The sequence below is a fragment of the Sabethes cyaneus genome, chromosome 2 (genome assembly GCF_943734655.1).
Source record: "Sabethes cyaneus chromosome 2, idSabCyanKW18_F2, whole genome shotgun sequence".
NCBI lineage: Eukaryota > Metazoa > Arthropoda > Insecta > Diptera > Culicidae > Sabethes > Sabethes cyaneus.
This window is the reverse complement of record NC_071354.1, coordinates 112,760,592-112,777,386: the sequence shown is the minus strand read 5'-3', so window position 1 is coordinate 112,777,386 and position 16,795 is coordinate 112,760,592. Positions and strand designations below refer to the sequence as shown.

General features: G+C 41.2%; 2 protein-coding genes across 2 annotated transcripts in view; both read left to right on the top strand.

Annotated features, from left to right (window-relative positions):
- Window positions 1–16,795, top strand: part of LOC128738480 (uncharacterized) — a 377,015-nt gene that overhangs the window by 94,131 nt on the left and 266,089 nt on the right. The window lies entirely within an intron of this gene.
- On the top strand, window positions 13,333–14,346 carry LOC128738481 (proteasome activator complex subunit 3-like). The gene has a single exon (XM_053833663.1). It carries the CDS (start codon window positions 13,418–13,420, stop codon window positions 14,171–14,173), a length of 756 nt encoding a protein of 251 aa, XP_053689638.1. The 5' UTR covers window positions 13,333–13,417; the 3' UTR covers window positions 14,174–14,346.

The window sequence follows — 16,795 nt, the reverse complement described above, 5'->3', positions numbered from 1 at the left end:
TATATGACCTGACGAATTTTCTAGATGATTTTAACTTTGGAGCTGATTTTATCGAAATTTACTTTTTGTCACTTACACCCCTTTTCTTCTGACCCACTCAATTGCTAATTATAGCAGAATTGAATGGAAAACATTTTGTTTGTTACTTCTAAAGTTACAGCTGTTTGCATCAAACGTGTCCTGAGTGCATAAATACTTTAAGGGTGTTTTTTCGAAATCATATTTCTAATAATATTTCTAATTTATAAAGCGGATAAAATTATTTTCTTTTTGATCCATCGTTTCAGCATCGGTATTGCATTTTTCGAATTTTTAGAGGCGGTGAAAGACATTTTTTTATTAAAAAACTGACTTTTATGTCTGAATGTGCACCGTTTTGGAATGTGCCTAAATTTCGAAAAAAGGGTAGATCAAACGGAAAATAACTTAGTTTAGGAATTTTCCATGACGGGTAAGCTACCAAGCACCAGTCAATGGTGCCGCAATTTTTTATACAATCAATTTCAAGGAGCCGGATTGCGTTTAGAAGTTACAGATTACAGGTTCCACACATTCAAAGCTTTGCCTTTGACATTTACCTACTATTTTAAAATTGGTAAATTTTGCATCCGGACAATTTCGGACTTCCGGACCGGAATCGGACCGGAACCGGAACAGAGCTAAATCGGACCGGAACGAAATCGGACCTAAAATGTTCCTTCCGATTTTTTACCGGACCGGAACCCGGACTTCAATTTTCGTCCCGATGTCGAACACTATCAGAGACTATCCACGACTGTGCGAGAGTCCGTCTAATAGAAGACTTCGGTCACTGTCAAGCTGCGATAAGGAGAGTAGTATAAGCCAGACGACATCCTAAGACGACCGCCATCACCTTCATCCGTGGAATCGACACTTGTTTGATCAGAGCGACTTTGATTTCACCCATTCCAGCGCACACCAAGAAAATAACTTACACATCCGTATGCCTTTTCGTTGGCCTCTGCAAAAATGTGCTGTTGCAGAGTTAAGTAGTTGAGTGCTAACCCGTCGCCGAAGTAGTACCAAGGAATCTTCACCGCCTCAATATCAGCCCAGTGACTCTTCTACATTTTCTAGTTATCGAACGCTGCACCTTCGATGACTTGATCCCACTCACAGCCTCCTCATCCTATAGAATGTGGATCAGTCCTTCGCATAAAAGGTGAATGGTACGCCAAGAGCTCGTCGATCGCTCTCATTCAACGTGCTCGCTTCGTGGCCGTACAGTACCACTGGGAGAATCTGCGTCTTATAAAGCGCTAGTTTTGTACGGAGTTGTAGGCTACTGGACCTCAGCTAGAAGGAAAGGGGTGTAAGTGTAAATAACATTTTCAAAAATGTCTTCTAAATCCCAAAAATCAAAGTGCTTTTGCAAGACATCAATAGAATTTAATAAAGAAATATTAACACAACCATAGTGTGTCATTAGTTTTGTATTATATGACCTGACGAATTTTCTAGATGATGTTAACTTTGGAGCTGATTTTATCGAAATTTACTTTTTGTCACTTACACCCCTTTGCTTCTGACCCACTCAATTGCTAATTATAGCAGAATTGAATGGAAAACATTTTGTTGGTTACTTCTAAAGTTACAGCTGTTTGCATCAAACGTGTCCTGAGTGCATAAATACTTTAAGGGTGTTTTTTCGAAATCATATTTCTAATAGTAAGTAATCCTAAAGTGTCAAAAAGACTCATGACGCAGCTAAGTATTACACGCTTTGTAGGCGTTGTTCGTCGTACTAATACGGTAACAACTAGTCACGCATTTTTGTTGTGAACTTGAAAACGTCGTCTCTTGCATCCCAAACTATACCCGAAACTCGTTCGGGATTGGCCGAATCAATATGAATTGCCTGCTTATTTTCCATTTTACCCATGCGCTCCAGGAAATTGGGGAGTTGGATACTCAATTCTTGATTTCGAAATCCCTCATGGAGTTCAGAAATCTTACCTCACTCGCTCTCTGGACTGCATCCTCTCTTCGTATGCATCGGGGAACTGCTCGGCGAAATCTCAACGTCTTACTGCTCCGCTTAGTGATTACCACAACCGTCTCAACTCGCAGCGCCTCAAAAAGTATGCTCTTATCACAGATCGAACGCACTCGATCAGGCTCTCTATTTCGCTTTAGCGCAGCAGTGGTCCCGATAATCCGTCGGAGTAAAAGAACAGCAAAAATTAGTTTAAACTATACGGAAGCGAAATATGAGAAGTTCTTTCGAATTAGAAGATGGTCTGTTTGGAAAGCACTTTTTCTAATTCGACAGTACCAATAGAATTACATTTATTGTTTTACAGGGTTACTGGTACACAATTGTGGATCGATTATGGGTTATGTTCCTCTACTATATTGGTTTACTTTCCTACTATCTTCTACCGTACGGTCAAATTAAGCTCGTTCGCAATTTGTCGGACGGCTGAAGGCACACTCGGCGAAAACTGTCTAGTGACAACAAAGCAAGAAGGTGTGTGGTGTGATAAAGTAGTTCGTCGCGGGCTATTCTTAACAGCTATTTGTTGCAAAGCTTCAGTAGTGTGGATGTTGTCCCAAAATGGCGACGTGGCAGCAATTGTGTGCGATGGCAGAAAAGTCGCGTCAGCGGTGGCAGAAAAGTCACGCCAGCTATGGCGTTGGTCGCACCAACAAAATGGCACCGTGGGCCGACTTTTCGTGGAACATCCGATATCTTCGAATTCGGCGAGGGCCAGTAGCGTAGGGTTTCGGGACGTGAAACTGGCGGTACTATACGGCTGACGAAAAGCAAGGGTCAAAAGAGAAAAGAGCAAGGGATCGATAATAAACTGGGGCCTGCCACAATAGATCAAATAACTGGTCGCAGTGGAAAATGTACCCAAAATAAAAGAAAAAAAAAAGGGATCGTTAAGGCGACTACACAATTACGAGTGGAGATAGCGGCCTAGAGTTGGGACCCTTTCGAATGGACAAATTTTTAAATTTTAAAGAGGGAGCGAATACGGGTGCTACTAGTGGCAAAGATGACATCTTTGCCAAAAGTAGTAAGTTGGCCAGGTCACCAACAGCAAAGACAGGTAGCCCCCCGTTATCGGGGGCGCGACCCAAGAAGGGAAGCCCGCCGAAATCGGGGGCACAGCCCATACAGGGAAGCCCCCCGAAAACGGGGGCGATACCGAAGAGGAAGTTGACTCCACCAAAGTGTAACACCCCAGTTAGAACGCAGGTGGCCACCGCTGCTAGCTCAGCCAAGAGGGCGAGCGACAGCGGTAGGCAAATGTCAACGGAGGGCGTGGTGCACTCTCTTGAGGGCGAAGTTGGGCTTCCTCCAGCCAGTTGCAAGCTGGAGGAAGCCAAAAAGTTGGTGGACGAGTTGTACTCGTTCATCAACTCTAGGTCAAATGTCCACCTCGACATTAAAAAGCTGGCGGTGAGCCTCCGCTCTACCGTCATAGCTGCCGAGGTGGAGAGGCTAGAGCTTCTGCAGCGATGCGAAATCGCCGAAGCTCTGGTCATAGCCGCTAAGGCTGTGGCCATGCCTAGTCAGGCGCGTACGCCGCTTGCCAAGCGCAAGGCGGCTACGCCCGACCATGGACCAACGCTGGTAGCCAAGAGGCAGCGGACTTCGGCTCGCGCCTCTACCAGCGAACGTGCGGAGGCAGTCCCGGATGGTGCTTCCGGGACCGGGGAGGAAGAATGGCAGGTGGTTAGGCGTAAACCGCCTAAACCGCCGAGGCGGAAACCGAGCGAGGCTGCGGCTGCAAAGCCAAAGCCAAGGCGCGTCCATAAGGGCGACGCCTTAGTAGTGAAGCTGACAGGTGAGCTGTCGTACGCCGAACTACTGCGTAAGGTTCGAGTGGACCCCAAGTTGCAGGAGCTTGGGGCCAACGTAGTAAAGACCCGCCGAACCCAGGCAGGGGATATGCTCTTCGAGCTCAAAAAGGACCCAACGGTCCAGAGTTCGAATTACCAGAAACTGGTAGAGCAGTCCCTGGGCGAAGCGGGCCAGGTAAAGGCGCTGTCGCAGCGTGTTCTGGTCGAGTGCACAAACCTCGACGAGATTACGACGACAGTGAACCTGAGTGATGCTCTGCGGGATCAGCTTAAGGTTGATGTGGCACATCCGGTTGAGGAAGGCATACGGTGATATGCAAACTGCGACCTTAAACGTGCCAGAGGCAAGCGCCAACAAGATGTTGGCGTCTGGCAAAATTAAGGTAGGATGGTCAGTGTGTACACTGGTGTCGAAACGGCGTATCGAACGCTGTTTCAGGTGTATGGGCTTTGGCCATTGGGCGGCCAAGTGTAAGGCCCCCGATCGGTCCAAGCTGTGCAGGCGGTGCGGCGAAGATGGCCACTTCGCCAGGGGATGTAGCAAACCCCCCAGGTGCATGCTCTGCACAGTCGATGCGGGAAATAAGCATGCCACAGGTGGCCCACTGTGTGCGGCTTATAGGCGGGCATTGCAACGATAAGGGTGCAGGTTATACAGATTAACCTAAACCACTGTGAAATGGCACAGGAGTTGCTTTGGCAAACGGCAGCCGAGACGGGGTGCGATATTGCCATTATCGCGGATCCCTACCGGGTCCCCCGTGGAGGCGCTAACTGGGTTATCGATAAGGGTCGGATGGCAGCGATCGCCGTGATGGGTAGATACCCGATCCAGGAGGTGGTGTCGTCCGACCAAGAGGGGTTCGTGATCGCGGTGGTCGATGGCGTCTGCATCTGTAGCTGCTACGCTCCACCTAGGTGGTCGCCGGAGCAGTTTGACCGGATGCTAGACGTGCTCACCGACGAACTCACAGGCCGCAAGCTCGTTGTCATTGGAGGAGACTTCAATGCTTGGGCTGTCGAATGGGGTAGCAGGTGCACTACTCCGAGGGGACAAAGCTTGCTGGAAGCTCTGTCCAAGCTAGATGTAAGTCTGGCTAACGTGGGATCCGTCAGTACCTTTTGTAGGGGGGTACAACAATCGATCATCGACATCACCTTCTGCAGCCCTACCTTGCTTGCCAACATGTCAGATGAGTACACGCATAGCGACCACTAAGCTATACGGTACACGATTGAACGACGGGCGCTACGGCCACGCGGGGTGAAGTCGACAGGGAGGAGGTGGAAAGTGAAGTCCTTCGACAAAGACCTGTTCGTTGAAGCACTCAGTGCAGAGAGCACCCGCTCGAACCTGAGTGCTCGTGAGCTGACCAATGTCCTAATACGGGCATGTGATACCACTATGCCTAGGACGGGGCAGCCAATGAACGGTCGTCGCTCGGTATACTGGTGGAGTGATACCATTGCCCAGCTCCGTTCCAGGTGCCACAGAGCGAGAAGGCTAGCGCAGAGGGCCCGGACCGATGCAGATGCTGAAGCTCGGGGAGTTGATCTTAGAGCGGCAAGGTTGGCGCTTAAGAAGGAGGTTAGGCGTAGCAAGAAATCCTGTTTCCAGGAGCTATGTCGCGATGCGGATTCAAACCCCTGGGGAGGTGCATACCAGGTGGTAATGAAAAAGATGAAGGGTACATCTGCGCCGCAGGAAACCTGCCCCCAAAAGCTGAAAGTCATCGTGGAAGGGCTCTTTCCGCAACACGATCCAGTTTGTTGGCCTCCGACCCCGTACGGTCAATCGAATGATGTCCTCAATCCGGTCACGAATGAGGAACTCATCGTAATTGCCAGGGGTCTAAAAACGAAGAAAGCGCCCGGTCCTGACGGGATTCCGAACGAGGCACTCAAAGCGGCGATCCAAGCATATCCCGATATGTTTAGAGAGACGCTTCAGAGTTGCCTAGAGGTATGCGAATTTCCAGACGAATGGAAAGTCCAAAGATTGGTACTGCTGCCAAAGCCGGGGAAACCGCCTGGTGATCCCTCGTCGTACAGGCCAATTTGCCTACTGGACACGCTGGACACGTCCTGGATCGGCAGAGGTCATGGTGAGGTAAACTTTTTCCTTACCCAGTTTCTGTTGGGTCATGGATACTTCAAGAAGTATCTACATACACGCGGGCGGGCAGATTCACCCTTTTGCCCCGTTTGTACGGTAGCCGAGGAAACGGCGGAGCATGTGATTTTTCACTGCCCGCGGTTTACGTCCACTCGGCGGGTGATGCTTGCGGTCGTTGGGGAAGACACCAACGCCGAAAACATTGTGCAGAGAATGTGCGCTGAGCAGCGCGCATGGGGTGCCGTCGATAGGGCGGCAACGGCGGTGATAACGGAGTTGCAACGGCTAGAACGGTTGCAACGACAGGGCCTGACATAGCTTGCTAGGGTCAGTAATGGGCTGATTGGGCAGCCCAGGCCCTAGGTGAAGGGTAGTGGCGGTATGCAAGGGCAAGGGTGTTGTGTGAACCCACACACGCAACGGACAAGTCGGAGTGCTTCGGCACGTCCTCCCTCCTGAAGTAAAACCTAACGGTAGTTCCGGGAGGGGTTCAGGAACGGGCAGCAGGATAGTTTTTAGTAGGTAGGCGCATGTTGGCACCATGTGAATCCTATTCGGCACCGCGAAGGTGCTGTCTATGAAGATTTTCTCCCTGCATAAACAATACAAAAAAAGGGTCAAAAGAGAAGCCGTCTACCGGCTGAATGGTATTCTCAGCTTTTCGGTTACACACACAATCAACTATCACTCTTACCTTCTTGCTACACAAGTTGCACGCAAAAAAGCATCCATAGACGTAACAATTACCGCACTCTAACACGACCACACTAGCCTTCCAACCTATGGAACATTTATTTGAATCCAACCGTTGAGAAAATCTCACATACTAAATTTACCCGCTACGTAGCAATTTTGGCATTGACCAAAAGTTTGAAAATCATCACTGAAAGCCGTTCTCCGATACTCTGTAAGTTTTCGGCATGTTCCACCAATAATTAACTGTTTTCTAGAATTCATGCGTCCAGCTGCCTAACGCATAACAATCACTGTTTTTGCATCTGAAAAATATATAATACATCTACAATCAAATATGGAAAAAGTCATTCACTCAAGTGAGCATTGATAATTTACGGTCGTAAGTTGTCGAAGGCAAAAAGATTACTAATTTACTACCGTCATCCGGGGATACTTGCAACACCGGGGTTACTTGCAACACTTTTGCGCGTCGCGCTTCTGACAGCTCTAACGCATTTGTTTGTTAACATAACCATTTGTAGTCAATGGGGGTTTAAAGAAGGGACGTTTACCTATTGTTTAGTTAAGTTTAATCCATCATACCATTGATTTGCTTGTTTTTATACGACTGGAAAGTAATTTCATTTTCAAAGTAGGAAAAATGTATGCGCAAAGTTGTGTCAGTGCATTGACATGAAATTATTTTTTATCGTTTGGTTCCTGTACACAATTAGTACATCATATAAGCTAACAAATAGCAACTTTGAGCTTTATTTATATTTTGAACTTGGAGAAGTGACGATGAATTCATGTTGCTACTTCCAATATGGCACGGCTTGCAGCACTTGTAAAATAGATAATTAGAGTAATAGACAGTATGTAAACAGTATGTTTGCATCTGCACGATGTTATTTTGTCTACTGCCATCTCCAGAAAAATAAAAATTGTGAAAAATTTCACGTGCCTTGAAACGGCAAATTGAAGTTCGCCGACATATTGAATTTTCACCGAATATCTTTAAAAAAGTGATAGGCAAAATTGGGAAACAAAACATGCCTCCAGTATCACTTGTTTTACTAGAAATATACTTAAAATATCTTAAAATGCTCATTCGCGGTTTGAAATAGGCACACCCCTATTTTCGGTTCATCCTACAGGCTCATTTGGTTGATAATTTTTCTCATAATGATAAATCAAAAGTACTGACCACTATACAAGTTTTGACTACTTACACTTGGATTTAAACGGCACACTTCGAAAGTTATACCAAGTCAAAGTTCAAAAGTGTTGCAAGTATCCCCGGATGACGGTACCGCTAACGTTCAGCAGTGATCCAGAACTGTAGCGATTCGCGGCATATCTATTGTCATGTTGCAGCTCTTGTCAAATGCTAGTTAAAAATTAACATTAACTTTGACCTAAAATCGCTAACGGTTGAACAGGCCAAGTTAAGTGAAGTTATAAACAATCACTCAGAAGTGATATATCGGACAACTCAGCAAAATAATGTAGGTGCCGTGCATGAGACCATCGATCGTATTGAGTCTATGCTTATTGAAATTAAGAAGAGCTGACCGGGGAAAAACACGCCGCTGGCAACGTTATTGCTGTAAAAAACCATATGATGTCATCTTTAGACATTGCGAATCGATCGTGCTATAAAAATATAGCAGCAACGTAAGAAGTGATGACGTCTTCAATATCAGCTGACGTAAAACTAATCAGCGAAGAAATCAAATTAATTTCAAAAAATGCTACTTTGTTGAACAATAGCGCCGTCGCTGCCGATATCATATGCTATATAACTGGTCGGCCACGTAGATGGGTGAATGGGTGAACTGCAACACCTAACAGATGCGGTCACTCGTCTTGAAACCCCGCTGAATGCACCCGCTTCTTGTATCGCTGAGGACCTGAACAACGCCAATTGTTACGATAATTGAGTTGATCACTCGGGAAGGCGTATTATTGGATCTACAAGGCGTTGGTGTGGAGATTGGAGAAATTACAATAATAAAAAGGAACGCCGTGAGGCTCAAGAACAAAGAGAATTTAAAGCGTGGCGGAATTCAAAAAACCGCCGGCAACATCAGTTATGAAAGAATAGTGGGCGCAATACCAGTATCAATAATAGACACAACAACAGACATTATGACAGTAACAACAACAGCATACAAAACAACAGCACCAGACAAAACAACAATAATAGAAACATCAATAATAACAAGAGTAACATTATCAGAAGCAACAGCAGCCAAAATAACAACAACAACAACTGGAACAATAACAACAACAACAACAGTAACAACAACAACAATAACAACAACAACAACTGGGGTATAGGGTACTATTTGCGGCTGCAAAAAGTCATTTCTTCAGGCCGATATTACCATACAGACCGGCAATACAGTTTCAGCGAGGGGAAATACTTAACCCCTACCCGATGAACAATGGTGATCCCCGGCCCTCAACCTCAAATTCCCGAGCTACTCCTTGTACGATAGCCGTAGTTTCGGTATACTGTCAAAATTTAAATCGTATGCGAAGTGTACATAAAATTATTGAAATTCAAAAAAATATCTTATGTTGCTCTTTTTCTATAATTATTGACACTGAAACTAGCTGGGATGATAGTGTTCATAATAAGGAAGTCTTTGGTAGTAGATGTCATATTTATTTAAATGATAGCAACTATCAATAATCTGAAATGAAATCAGGAGACGGAGTATTCATTGCTATTCTGTCAGAGCTTGGTATCAGGTATCAGCATCTCTGGTTCAAGCAACACGTTCATCACAATTATGTGGAAGATTTGTGCCTTGCCCGTCTTGCTCGTGTCATCATTTACATCATTTCAGTGGATGAGGAATTTGGAATCTGGTATTTAACTTATCAATAGTACACCCCCTGGGGGGGATACTCATGATTACAGCTCGACACCGCTTTCGGTAAGAAACATCACAATGTCTCATAATTTTAGTTTCCTAAAATCATATTCATTTAGAACGTAGGATCCAAAGATCTTACAACACAATTATGCTACTGCAGGACAGTTGCATGTTACGTGATATGGTGTACCGTAGTCGGGTTCACATTAAATTAATGAAGGGATTCAGCTCGCTGAATCGTAGCCGTATGATGATTAAGTCTGCAGTGACCAGTCAGTGATCTGACAAGAACACTGCAATTTATCTAAGAGTGTTGCAAAAAAAATTTTGTCACCCTCTCACAAGCAGGCACCTATTTTGCTTATTTTACTGTAATACCTCAACCAAACAAAATATTAAAATGTTCTGTATGAGGCATTTATAGAGTCAATTATTATCCATAGGATTGCTGAACTAGGTATTGCTCTATCTTAAGTATTTATGGTGCACTCTCACTTCACACTGCACGTTGTGCAGATAGCGCTCTAGGTGCACCGCCCAGTGCGAACTGGGAGTGCGCCCTAAATACTTAAGATAGAGCAATACTTAGTTCAGCAATCTTATGGATAATAATCTTATATATAAAAATGGAAGTGAAAAAGTTCGACCGCGCATCACTTGAGAACGGAGCGTCCGATTTGAGCCGTCTTTTCTTTGTTGTGTTCGTTTCCACCACCGCCATGTTTTTACGGCGAGAAAAGTTGAAAAATTTACTCGGAAAATAGGAAAACTCGAAAATTTAGTTTTCCATATAAAACCCGCAACGCATTGTATGCGCCATGTCGTTGGCTGCTATGATCATCGTACGATTTTTTGCAGCACCGTTGTCGTATTCAAACAAACACGTGGTGACCTTCATTGGAATCGCCACATCTAACAATGCTATTAAACATTTTGGGGGTTTACAATTTCAGAAAATCCAACTTATTAATCAACCTAAACTCAAGCCTAAAGTGTCAGCAATAAAATTCGTTAATTTCATTCATTCGTTCATTCATTTATCAAATTTATGAAACAAACACGAATCATTTTTATTCCTTTTTACATCGGATGCGTAGCCAGAAGATCCAGTGCAGGTTAACAAGAGGTTTAAGCACTAAATTCACTAAATTGCCACTTCCCAATCGTCAACTGAAGAATACATTTTGCATATGTTAACGGATTATGAGCATATTCGGTTTAACTGAATATCAAGCTAATAAATCAACAGTAAGAGCATATGATTTAGAATTTTTAAAAAAATAGTGAACGAAGCAACTATTATACATCGTATTTAAGGGATCACTCCCGGCGTAGTGGTTAGCATTCACGAGGACCCGGGTTCAAATCCCAACCCCGCAGAAGCCATGAATGACCCTAGCTGGTTAAAGTGACTATAATCAAAACAAAAAACAATCGTATTTAACTTTCAGTCGATTTCATTTCGTATTAGACTCTTTAGAACTGCAAAAAGGTTTATAAAATGACGCTTTTATGCTACATTGTTTTAGTGCGGGAATTACCAAAGGAACAATACAGCGATCAATTGATTTTGTAGAATAATAAAATTTAGTTTGTTTTGAGAATTGAGAATAACAGTTATCGAGATTCAGCAATGCAATTCCTTCGGGTAATTCTTATCAATAGATTTATGAATCAAAAAAAAAAAAAATAAAAATCTGATGACTATTGATATTGAATACATGTCAGAATATAAAATTGGCCCTTAAATTATCGAGAAATTCCAAAGTTGCAGCAGACTATATTAGCCGTCGTACCAAATTTTACAACAAATATATTAACATCCAGTATTACTATTTTTAACCAGTAGAGTTTATAAAACAAGACTCAATGCAACTACCACAAACACAACTGTTGATATTGCGGGGATTGGCAAACCAACTTTTACACCGATATGCATTTCTTACTAATGACTTAATACAGTTGTTAAATTTAGACATTCTCTGAAATCCCAGCGTTTAATAAACCAAACGCAGAACTCCTTAGACAACGGCAAAACTTGACTTATACCTAGAAAATATCCCTTTTTTCTAAAACGCAGCAGGAGTTCATCTGAAGTTTACATATCGTATATTTAGCCCAATTTGTGGCAGTACGAAGTTTGCCGGGTCTTCTAGTTTACTATATAAATGTTCCGTACGTAACAATATGTATGTTTAAAAGAATCTGTGAGTGCCATTGTTTAAGTGAATGTTTAAAAGAGAAAAGCGAAATATTCAGATTCAATTCTTCATTTAATGCAAAAAACGTGGACGGGGGTTATAAGTACAACGCCTGCAACCTTTGAGACATTGAAATTTCTTTTAAAATTCACTTGTGTGCATCATAAAGGTTGAAATGGCAATGAATTATCCTCCTACCTACAGGGGTGAGGGGTCTCAAAGCATCATAAAATAAATAAATTCAAATGAAGTTTTTGGAGCGTCTAAGTAGAAAACGAAACCTAAAATTAAAAAAGAAGAAAACTTATCTAATTTAATTCTACTATGTATATTTTATTCACGACCGTATTTGGTCTACGACTTGCAGGCTTCCTCAGTGTCTGTTTTCGAAATAAATTAGTCAAAGCAATTTTACAGTTTTTATAGGAGCTTATCGGTACGTGTGCGCGATATGAGTGGGTATACAAAAATAGCGTAGGTAGATGGATACAACGTTTGCTTGAGACTACCTGTGTAGGTATATACAATTGCTGTAGGTAAACAAATTCTATTGTATCTATTGGTGAACTAATTCTATTGAAAGAGTCTGAAATCAAAAAAATTAAATTAAATTAAGGAAAACCTGTAAAAGCCTAATGGGATTATGCGATTGATGTGAAACCGGGATCTGAGAAGGAAGAGAGAGCGAAGTTTTTAGCCAGAAATTGTCTCGTCGGAGTGTGTCCCTGTATGTCTGTGTTTTGGTACATACTTAAAAAGCCAAGAATAACCGTTTCCAGGGTCTTTGTTTAGTAAAGTGGAGGAGCACCTCTTGTAAATCTCTACACTCTCCGTTACATCTATCTTCCACGCCGAGCAGTTGTTAATTACTTTTGCGTTGTCAATGGTGAGCGGATGGTTGTCGTTGAAGATGTTGGACAAAATCATCAAATGCCCATATAGACAACAAAGAACGGACCCACTACCCGAAATAGTTAAGCGAGTTAATCGTACAATTAATGAATGCCAACCAGCGCTAGGAGACGGTATCGGAAAATTACGGACATCAAACCCTACATTACCCAGAATAAAAGGACAATCCAAAATACACAAACCAGGAACGGAAATGCGGGAAATAATCACGGCAAGCGGATCACCCACGGAAAAGATTGCCAAGTGATTGGTAACCGAGTTTCAAAGAATGCCTATAAAATTTCCGAGCCGTTCTGTCAGCAGTACACGAGAATTCGTCGAGTACCTAAAAACATAAACCACCGAAACGTGGGATATAGAAGCAAAACATCGTTCAAGCTGCTAAATACAGACTACATAGCCGAAATACAGAACCTGAAAATTGCATATTACAGTCGAAAAGCATACATTAAAGTAAAAACCCGAATTAATCCACCTAGCGGCGTGACCTAGCCTTTCTACTGCCACAATAATCATTATTTAATTTCTCAGGAACATCTATAATTAACTTGACCATATTTTTATATGTCCATTTCGTATTCCTCAAAATCCTTATTTGCCAGTAAAATTCACAACGTATTGCGTAGAATAATTATATTTTCTTTCCTTGGGTGCGTAAATACTAAGCGTCATTTAGCTTCGTTACTGTTGTGCAAACTTTTTGTTTTGCGTATTCCGAAAAGTGTGGAAATTCTTTACAAAGAACGAGTTTCTGCTTTGGGCTAATATTATTCAATAAAAATATTGTTAAAATGGGTGAAGCCGACGATACAGCAAAAAAGGTCCAGGAGTACAAAGACAATCTAATCAAGAAAGCTGAAGAACTCATTATTAAAGGATTCCCTGAAAAAATTGTTAAGCTGAATGATTTGCTTTCAACTCCACAGTTTTCTGAGAGAAATTTCTCCGATGTCTACCAGGATCTCAACATTCCAGTGCCAGATCCAATTGATCTAAACAATGCCGATGCGGAGAAACCCGAATCTGACGAGCCAGCCGCAAAACGTCCTCGCGTTGATTTGTCTACGATTAGTGGCACAAAAGTAATGGCGTTGCCAAATGGCCGTGTTCAATGTAATACGCCAATCTGTGAGCTGATCGAAGTGGTTAAACCGGTTATCCGTTCCCTGGTTGAAGATTCTAATCTGCTCAAAATGTGGATCTCATTTATGATTCCTAAGATTGAAGATGGCAATAACTTTGGAGTTTCATTCCAGGAAGACACCTTGGCAGAAATACAGTCGGTTGAAACAGAAGCGGCTGCTTTCTTCGATCAAATTTCTAGATACTTTGTATCCCGAGCGAAGATAGTTTCTAAAGTTGCGAAATATCCACATATTGATGATTATCGTCGTGCCGTTCAGGAACTTGACGAAAAAGAATTTTTAAGTTTATGGCTAGTATTGAGCGAGGTAAGGAATCGTTATTGTTCATTGCATGACATTGTCATCAAAAATATGGAAAAATTGAAAAAGCCCAGATCATCCAATGCTGAAAGTTTGTATTAAATACGAATAACTAAAAAGGGTGTAACGGTCATTGACGAGATACGGTGAAGATTACATTTTTCCAGCTTTATTTTTTTAAACCTGAGTCACATGAGAACGACGGCACATAAACAACGCCTGCAAACAAAAAATTCCAACTTAATTATATAGCTTTACGATTGATTTGTTTAAATTTCCAGTGCTCCAGAACATCAATTCTTAAAAACAATCGATAGTTGCAAGAGATAGAAACTATTAATAGTTACAGCATTCATGTTAAATAAAGCAAGAATGTTGTATTATTGCCGCATACATACATACATACATACATACATACATACATACATACATACATACATACATACATACATACATACATACATACATACATACTTACATACATACATACATGCATACATACATACATACATACATACATACATACATACATACATACATACATACATACATACATACATACATACATACATACATACATACATACATACATACATACATACATACATACATACATACATACATACATACATACATACATACATACATACATACATACATACATACATACATACATACATACATACATACATACATACATACATACATACATACATACATACATACATACATACATACATACATACATACATACATACATACATACATACATACATACATACATACATACATACATACATCACACACATTGAATACAATCAACATTTGATTGATACGTTTTGATTTCACACGTTTTAACGGTTTAATATACGGTGCTTAAGTGTTAAAGTTTGAATAACTTTTGAATGAACCGTCCGATTTTAAATAACTCGGTTTCGTTTGATAGATCTCAGCAGTAATTTTCAAATAATAATAAAATGTATGATGTTTTTCATTGAATTAATTCTTAAATGTTACAAAAATATGTTTTAAATACTATTTTTTCACATTTCTTTATGTAACTTTCAAACTACAAGTCCAATCATCATGAAATTTGGAAGTTAAGGGTTTATAAGGCTCCTCTTTCATATGCAATCAATTTTGTTCAAATCGGTTAAGAGACCTATGAGATAATGAAGTCCCATATTTTTCGTATTTTTATACATAACTTTTGAACTAAAAGTCCGATCAGTATGAAATTCAATAGCGACCAATGGGACACCTAGACCTTTCATTTGACACTAAGAACATTAAAATCGGTCCAGCCATCTCCGAGAAAAGTGAGTGAGATTAAAAGCGTTACATACACACACACACACACACACACACACACACACACATACATACACACACACAGAAAATGCTCAGTTTTCGAAACTGAGTCGAATGGTATATAACATTCGGCCCGCAGGACCTTCTTTCCATTTTCGGTTTTCCAAGTGATTTCTATACCTTTATACTATATATTTATATAGTAGAAAGGCAAAACATAAATTCAAACTATATTTGGTGCCATTTGCTTGATTAGTTTTCGAGTTATGAAGAAATTTGTATTTCATTTGTATGGGAGGTGTTACTAATGTTACTGATATTGTGATCGCCATATGTTAGGCATTGAATAATTCCATGCTAAATAACGAAAACCTAATATTTTTTTAAATTTGTTATTTTTGATTTAGCTGAAACTTTGCATAGATATTCCCCTTAAAAAAAGATGTCAATTTGTGATATCAGTAATTTTTTTAAAATCTCGAGTGCTTTTTTAAAAGGGCCTAACCAAAAATGATACTATTGAATTGAATATTTTATATTGGAAAAATGGTTTGTTTAATCGAAATAGTGTTTTCAGCAAAGTCGTAGATAATAAAATTGCCCTTCTAAAAAATATATGTGCACTGTAAAAAAACTTTTTTTGTTGACAAAAAAAAAATAAAATAAAATTAGAAAGTTAAATATCTCAAAAAACGCATTCTTTAAAGATTTTATTTTTTGTTGTATTAAAGGTAGTAATATCCACTACTGTTTCTAAAAGTTTCATGATGGACAAATTAAAAGCGATCAAATTACAGTAAAATTTTGAAAATTTCAAGTTTCTTTTATTTTCTCAAAAAATCATTTTTTAGAGTGTACAACTCTTTATAAAGATGCGCATTGTAATACTGTATAACATTGCTGAAGATGTCGTATCAATTCTATATTCCGTTTTAGTAATGAATAATAAAAAAGGCGGTGGGTGGTGTTCTACGCCCACCGCGATTTCTCGTTTGCCTATTAACCTATAAAGTTGATTTTTAGTAGATGACTAGCTTATATTAGTTACTAATCATATGCCAAAATTCAAAGTTATTGGTTAATGGACATCTGATTGGTTAATCACATCTGAGAAATCGCGGTGGGCGTACAGCACCGCTTATCGTCTATAGCAGTGGTGGCCACGGTATAAGCATTATGCGGTCAAATCAGATTTCCTCATTAGATCAGTGGGCCGGAATGACTTCTGACATTAATAAATTTACCCTATAGTTCCAGTCCACCATATTTAAGGTCCGCGTGCGGCCCGCGGCCCCAGTTTGGCCATCACTGGTCTATAGGCAATTCTTACTTCTCTCAGGGTCGACAACCGACCTTCGGAGGATTTGCGCAACGCGACTACTTACCAAGAACGAAGCGACCAAACAAAAGCGT

Excerpts from the sequence above, each read along its gene's own strand:
- LOC128738481 (XM_053833663.1), top strand. The coding sequence starts at position 13,418 with ATGGGTGAAGCCGACGATACAGCAAAAAAGGTCCAGGAGTACAAAGAC.